This window comes from Parathielavia appendiculata (assembly GCF_033297405.1).
Source record: "Parathielavia appendiculata strain CBS 731.68 unplaced genomic scaffold N657scaffold_55, whole genome shotgun sequence".
NCBI classification, from domain to species: domain Eukaryota; kingdom Fungi; phylum Ascomycota; class Sordariomycetes; order Sordariales; family Chaetomiaceae; genus Parathielavia; species Parathielavia appendiculata.
Genome location: NW_026944274.1, coordinates 33,127 through 39,818, shown reverse-complemented (window position 1 = coordinate 39,818; position 6,692 = coordinate 33,127). Strand labels below are relative to the sequence as shown.

Below are 6,692 nucleotides of genomic sequence, written 5' to 3'. Positions count from 1 at the left end.
AGCTACCAGAGTCTGTCGTCTCTCCTTTTCTTCTCCAAGTTCAGTGTACTCGTAGAGTCGTCATCAGCTAGTTACAATATACTACCTGAGACCGTTACAAGACGAGCACACCTGCCGAGGAGATCACAACTACATCGCTAGGTCTGCAGCGGTTAAGCCAGGCTGGGGAGGATACGTTCGAGCCTAGCACTATTCGCCCTTGAGGCCGTAGATTCAGATGTTGACGGTATCCATAATGGCCTACTTCAGGACCTCGAGGCTGACGGACTCGCGCTTACGGAGGACGCTAACTACATTCGGATCGAAGTCTGTAGGGACACACACAGAAGAGCCTCACCTTGTAGATGCTGAAAGCGGCTCATGTAAAATGCATTTGCAGGGCATGGGGTCATAATCACCGATGTCGGGTGTGTGTGTGCTCGATTTAAGTGGGTGCCGCTGTGGGTGGGTGTGGGACCTCCGTGACATTGCAGTGCAGCCAGCCCCACTGGCAGCCGGGGCCAAGGGTTAGGGGACGTTAAAACTTATTTCCTTTGCCACCCAGCCTGCACGGCTTTGTTCACAAACATTTCCAAATCTTCCAGACCGGCTACCACTGCCTCCATGACCACCGACATTCAACAACACGTCGTGCATACTACCGGATGACTGTTGTCTCTTATCCTTCCGCGGAGCATGTTATGAGCAACCGCCTACCGTACCACAAGCTACCCGTCCAGATTGCACCCTACCCGCCCAGGGACGGGCCCACTCCGCTACAGCTCAAGAGATACAGCTCTCGCTCCAATCTATATTGGGAGCGGACACCGTCCTCACCGGGTAATAGCCATCATCCTGGAGCGGACCCCAGAGAAGGCCGGGGTGAACACCAGGACGCGGATCCACGAAGAATCTCCGGCACGTGAGGATCCACGGTACCCCGAATTGACTTTGAAAGACACGAACAAGGATATACGCATTGAAGCGGTCGTTTGCATACTCGTGCATCTGTGGCCTATCGGTCAGTGTCGCGCGCAAAGCCATGGCTCTGGTGGCGGAGACTGGGAGACATACCCGTTGCACCTGGTACTGACTGACAAAGAACTCGGCGTCGCAGCCGGCGGTGGTCGACTTGACTTCGATATGATACCTGGTTCGCGCCGACCAGTCAGGCGACACGGGCACCCCCTCCTTCCGAAGCAATCGCAACATGTCACCACCCACATCATCGTAGGTGAAGTCGGCATACTGCCATTCCGGCTCGGTGAAGTCGGGGAAGCCGGCGTGTTTCCGCAGCCGGCTGGTCCAGTTCTGCGGGGACCATCCGGGTAAGCGATCCTTGAACCAGCTATACATCTGCAGACAGAAGTCAGTGTCTTTCAAGACCTGGCAGGTGTGGGTGAAGGTGGGTGGTGTCACGCTGGGTAGGTTAGGTCGGGGTGCTCGCCTACGTGGAACTCCCCCTCAAACCCAATCTTCTCATTCCGCGTCATTTCAGAGCTCGGATTTTTGCACGCACCGAAGCCTGCACCGCCGTAGTACAGCAGCTGCAACATTCCGCCAACCAACAAAACGATGATGGCGGGTCCGACCTGCTCAGCGGAACCGGCCACCCCCTGCACGCCATCCTGCATGGACAACCAGGCGAGAGCCGAGGCGCTGAGAGTTAACAAGCCGCTGATGGCCGGCGCATAGTGAAGCAGACGTTTCTTTGTCGCATTCGGCAGACACAGCGCCAGAAAGGCCGCGGCGCCATCCAATCCGGCGGCGGCCACGACCAACGAGGCGCTGGCTTTGCTCTTGGCCGCGAACCCGGCACTGTTGGCGGCGAGCCTGGTGGCTCTGGTGCTGTTTAGCGTGGCATTCCACGAGTCAACGACGCCCTTGATCTTCTGTTCCTGGTTGTCGCCGAGGCTGTCTCGGAGCGAGTCCTCCAGGAGGCCCACAAGGCTCGGGGTTGGGGGAAAGGCGCGCCGGCAACGGGTTTCGCCCGTCTCGAGGACGTTACATATCCCTGTGTGCCGAAAGGCAGGCGTTAGCTGCCGATCGGGGGTCAAAGAAAGTCCGGGCATCAAGCGCACCTGACATTCCCCAATACCAGTAGGTCGGGAGATCGGAGCGAAGCAGCTGCGTTCGATTGCGGTTGTCCGACTTGTACCCTACAGCAAGCTTCTCCAGGGCATCGGCCAGGAGGGCCAGGTTGACTCGATAAAGCGCAATGTCCTTGGTCGCCGGCGAAACGCACCCGATCAGGACCACAACGTTGGCAACCAGGCCCACTAGTATTCGGTGTCAGCGGGCTTTTCGTAAAAGATGACCTTGGCAAGGCAAGGCGGGCTCCGGGTCGCTCACGGACGGCAACGCCAGCGATCCACAGCGGCGATGAGAGCTGCATCGTCAAGCAGCGTGATGTTTGCCGCGCTTGGGGAGTGAGCGGACGTTGAGGACCTGCGTGTCCGAGACCCCGAATGTTAGGGAGAGGTTGCCGACTGTGTCGCGGTGCAGATTCAACATAAGGGCTGCAAGGTGGGTGACAAGCGCGGATCGGAACTCATGGGTCCCGGGAGACAAACGTCCCTGAAACGGCGACCCCGAGTCGCACGGCTCCTGCAGGAACACTTCAGGTGTTATCAACCTGGTCAGCGGTGATGCGAGGGACCTTGATTGGGAGAGGTTTCAGGCGGCGTTGCGGGTGGCTGGACGGACGCCTGATGATTCGCGCCACCCGACCACATCCCCTGGGCGGCCATGCAAGGAGCAAGCCACAGTACCAAAGGCCAGAAGACGCGCCGCTGCTGGGCAAGACGGTCCTGCCTAACGCGGAAAGGTTTGGCGGCTGCTCTGCAGAAGCCTGGCAAGCTGAGGTTTCAGTCTCAAGTCAAATGCCTCCGGACTTATGTGACGCTGAGGGTGGGCACCCACAAGCCAAGACGCAGGCACTTTCGGGCACCATGTGTCGTGGCCCCCGCGGTAAGTCGCTCTGGGCCTGGCTCTCCATCCGGAAACTTTATCGCAATCTTGATTTCTCCCTTCGCTCCGCCCCCTCAGGTTGTTCCCCGCTCCTCTATCTGTCGGCAAACTCATCACATCCGAGTGACCTCTCAGGCTCCATCCAGTAAGCGTCTGCGGAATAGAAGACGGGAGAGCAGGGAAAGGTTGGGAGTGGTGGGCGAGGAAGGAAGCGTGGTTGTTCCCCTACGCCGCTCCATACCTAAGCCTAATTAATCAGTGAACATGTAATGGAAGTTCACTACTTCCTCCCCTGACATTCCATCGCAATGGGAGGCCAGCTATCTACATCCAGCTTACCTACTCTTAAACATGCATTTCTTGGTCCCGATGCTCCAGGCATCACGCCTGATTAGGCACTCCCACGTGTACTACTGACTTCGTCCCGCTTACCCGACCCGTTTTCAGCCTTTTCCAATTCTTTCTTGAACCTGGCCCGGATGCTTCCGGAGCCTCCATCCCAACTTCATCTATTCAAGCCTCCAATTCTCCATGGGTCCGCTCGGCACGCCCTTCTCTCATTGCACGGCGGTGAACGCAAAAATGCATCGCCTTATAAGGGTGGTCGGTCACCCTTGGCCGGCGAGAACACCGCACGGCGGGTATAAGAATGAGTTTCCTCCCAATGCCGGACAAGTTATCACGATACCAACCGGTCTTCGTTCAACACCCGGGCACCCCATTTACTGCTCATCAGGTGAGAGAATCCAGTCCCAAGAGGAGAGATAGTTCCGTGGCATGCTGACATCACAGTTCATTCTCTGGGGTGTCGAGAACAGGGGTTTCTCGACACGCTTGTCAAGATGGCGCTCGCGAACCTCAGCTACTGCGCCGCACACTCGTTTGTCATGATCAAGTCGGACACCACCCTAATCCAGTACGCTTGCCATCATGGTCCATTATGGTTTATCTGAGAGTCTGAGAGTGTCTGTATTGCAAGGAACTGGGCGAAGTAAGGCTCTTCCTCGGATTTGACGTGGTTCGCGACCGCGCAGCCAGGAAGATCTTGCCGAGACGCAACGTCTGAAGGCAGAAAGGGAGCGGAAGCCGAAGAAGCGAAAGAGGGAGGAGAGCCGCTCGTTGTCGTCGACCACTGGGGTAGAAGCCGCCGATGTAATTGTCGTCGGCGGGGGTTCGGCTCAAGATCCAGATCAAGACAATGACCCGGCTTTGATGTTAGAGTCGGAGTCGGAGCCGGATCGCGATGACCCCGGTCCGGATTCGGCTAGCGGTACCTCCTTTGCGCTTAAGCTACAGTACAGCACTGTACGGCTCTACTCCAGCGCCATTATCAACCTCTATGCGCAACAAAAGACGAGAGGCGAGAACCCTGCTCTACATCCTAACGGTCTCGCAAAGCAGGCGCTTATGTGGCATATCCTCTGTGAAGCTGCTTGCCGTAGCCGTAAGGAGTGGGTGGACCGGATCCTGAACACGATCAAGGATGGGTATTCGCCGGCGAAGATCCCCGAGCACACAGCGGCGGCCTGGCGATTTGGCGACGTAAACAGCGGCTTCCAGACAAACGTCGACTTCCTTTTTGGCAACCACATGCTCCTACGGTCGAGCAACAGGCTGTCTCTGGAGCTGGCCGACTGCTTTTGCCTGGTTTTGCCGAAAAAGGGTATCAAAATGGAGGCAGGGAGTGTCCCGACTAAGGCCTTCGTCGTCCTTATGAACCAAAGTAAGACGAATCAACATGGCCGGTTCGAATATGGTTCCCGTCTTTTGGTCGGCCCAGTTCAACGCCTTTTCTAGCCAGGCGAGGGAGGCTGCGCAAGAGAGCTTTGAAGACGACCGCGGCACGGCTATTGAGAAGGTGATCCCGGAGGTCTCGGAGAAGCTCAGAACCCTGACAGCTCAACAGCTCACCGTCGAGAAGGCGGTAGAAAGACGGCATTTCGAGCTCGTACTGGAGGTAAAACAGTTGAAGGCCCAAGTAGCCGATATGAGTCGGATGGAATACCAAGTCGTCACCACCTTCACCCCGGGGGGGCGGCTACACCGTACCGAGCAGTTTGCACGCCGGCAGGGCTACGACTTCTCCCTATCATCACCGCCCGAGCCACTACGCCGGACACCAGCAACGGTGTTGGCCGGACCCCCGCTTACAGCGACGGCGATCTCTAGGCCAGACTATGGCTCAGTGCTGCCCACAAGGCAAATCAAGTCAAATCGGCACACCGACTTGCTTTGATTTGAGGCTAGAGATACTCGACTTGCCTTGTCAGTGCCTCGACTTGCGTTGACCCAAAGCTTTGCCAAGCCGCTTACATAATCCCCCGGAATGGGTTGTTCCGCACCGGGCCCCGTTTATCCCCCCCCTGAGCCACCCAGATCCGAGTCTCCCAGTCTTTACTGCCTCTTTGCCCACTGTTTCAGACACTCCACCATGTTGATAGTATTGTCTTCGAGGCTCTGGCGTTTTAAGCCCACTGTAAGCTTCGCACTGCTGAACACCCTCTCGCACTCCGCAGACATCGCTGGGATAGTAAGGACGTTGAAGGCCATCGTAGAAAGGCGAGGAAGACGTTGCCTGTTGTTGTTGCTACAGCGTTGTACAGTTTATCGCAAAAGGAACAACACCAAAAGACAGGTTGCCTGCCCTCTGCAGTAGCGACACCTATCTCGACGATGAAGATGCCATACTGGGAAATCCAGGAGGTCCTGACTGTTCGTTTGTGGAGAAACCGCTCCAAAACGAAGCGCCGCCGCCCAGACTGAATGGTGGGCAATTGGGCAACATCCGCAGGCAAGCTCTGGATGTCAGTGTCGGCCAGTGCGTTGGCTTGTTCGTGGAGGGTTCTTCGTGGCTGGAATAGAGGCGGTCTGACGATACCAGCCGTCGCAGTGGTAGAGGGGGCATCGTTCGAAGATAGCTCGGTCAGGGGCTCGGTCAGGGCTTCGGTCAGGGGCTCGGTCAGGCGCATCGCAACTGGGTTGGTAAGCTGGGCGAATAGAGGATGATGGATATCTTCGCAGTTCGGTATCTTTGCAGTTTGGTTGTTTGAAGGCCCGTGGCCGGAGCCCGAACTTTTACCGGGTGGGGGGTTTTTCCGGCCCGATGACCCACCTGGGCCAGCCGGGTTATAGACACTTGCCCCCCGTTTTTGAGCCCACATCAACCGCAACACTAGAAAAACCCTCAAGTTGGCGTTCCTGGAGTGCTAGAGATACTGGGAATAGCTTTAAAAGTAGTTAATTCTGACCTCAAATCAGTCAAGTCGAGCTGCCTTCGACTTGACTTGCCTTGACCAAATTTTGGGGTCGATTTGACTTGCTTTGACTTGCGTTGAGCCAAGCCTTGGCTTGGCGCTTTGACTTGTGGGCAGCATTGCTATGGCTATCCTCCAGCTACAGTAGCTGCGGTCTCGAGCCCTGCGGTGCTTGGGGCGCCCGCCATGACCGTTGCGCAACAATGCGCACCGCTCTGGCGCCACGGGTTCGCTATGATGCCCTCTTGTCACAGGCGTTGCCTGCGACATGCATGGATGGATGGATGGAATTTATTTCGCTCGGAGGCTCGAAGCCTAAAGGGCCTTGGCACGCTAACTACATCCGATTCGTTGACATTCGGACATCAACTCGTACAAGCCCTCTACTCTCTCCCCTTTTCTCACGCCACCTGTTGCCTCTTGACTTAGTTTAGCAGATCGACTTGGAGGCTGCGTTCTCCAAGTGTTCAGCGTCCTATCTTCAGCAGC

General features: G+C 56.8%; 4 protein-coding genes across 4 annotated transcripts; 2 read left to right on the top strand and 2 right to left on the bottom strand.

The window, feature by feature from the left end:
- Window positions 1-762: 762 nt before the first annotated feature.
- On the bottom strand, window positions 763-2,374 carry N657DRAFT_685390 (uncharacterized protein; the record flags this gene model as incomplete). Its single annotated transcript, XM_062796771.1, has 5 exons — window positions 763-987; window positions 1,054-1,335; window positions 1,431-1,993; window positions 2,061-2,258; window positions 2,332-2,374. The coding sequence occupies 5 exons, from the start codon at window positions 2,372-2,374 to the stop codon at window positions 763-765; spliced, it is 1,311 nt and encodes a 436-aa protein (XP_062641993.1).
- Window positions 2,375-2,389: 15 nt separating this feature from the next.
- On the top strand, window positions 2,390-3,342 carry N657DRAFT_404987 (uncharacterized protein). The gene has a single exon (XM_062787214.1). The coding sequence runs from the start codon at window positions 2,728-2,730 to the stop codon at window positions 3,202-3,204; it is 477 nt and encodes a 158-aa protein (XP_062641992.1). The 5' UTR covers window positions 2,390-2,727; the 3' UTR covers window positions 3,205-3,342.
- Window positions 3,343-3,791: 449 nt separating this feature from the next.
- On the top strand, window positions 3,792-5,185 carry N657DRAFT_638193 (uncharacterized protein; the record flags this gene model as incomplete). Its single annotated transcript, XM_062791565.1, has 3 exons — window positions 3,792-3,865; window positions 3,984-4,694; window positions 4,747-5,185. The coding sequence occupies 3 exons, from the start codon at window positions 3,792-3,794 to the stop codon at window positions 5,183-5,185; spliced, it is 1,224 nt and encodes a 407-aa protein (XP_062641991.1).
- N657DRAFT_404933 (uncharacterized protein) lies at window positions 5,081-6,258 on the bottom strand. Its single transcript, XM_062787213.1, has one exon. The coding sequence runs from the start codon at window positions 6,108-6,110 to the stop codon at window positions 5,415-5,417; it is 696 nt and encodes a 231-aa protein (XP_062641990.1). The 5' UTR covers window positions 6,111-6,258; the 3' UTR covers window positions 5,081-5,414.
- Between the last annotated feature and the right edge of the window lie 434 nt (window positions 6,259-6,692).

Excerpts from the sequence above, each read along its gene's own strand:
- N657DRAFT_404933 (XM_062787213.1), bottom strand. The coding sequence starts at position 6,110 with ATGTGGGCTCAAAAACGGGGGGCAAGTGTCTATAACCCGGCTGGCCCA.
- N657DRAFT_404987 (XM_062787214.1), top strand. The coding sequence starts at position 2,728 with ATGCAAGGAGCAAGCCACAGTACCAAAGGCCAGAAGACGCGCCGCTGC.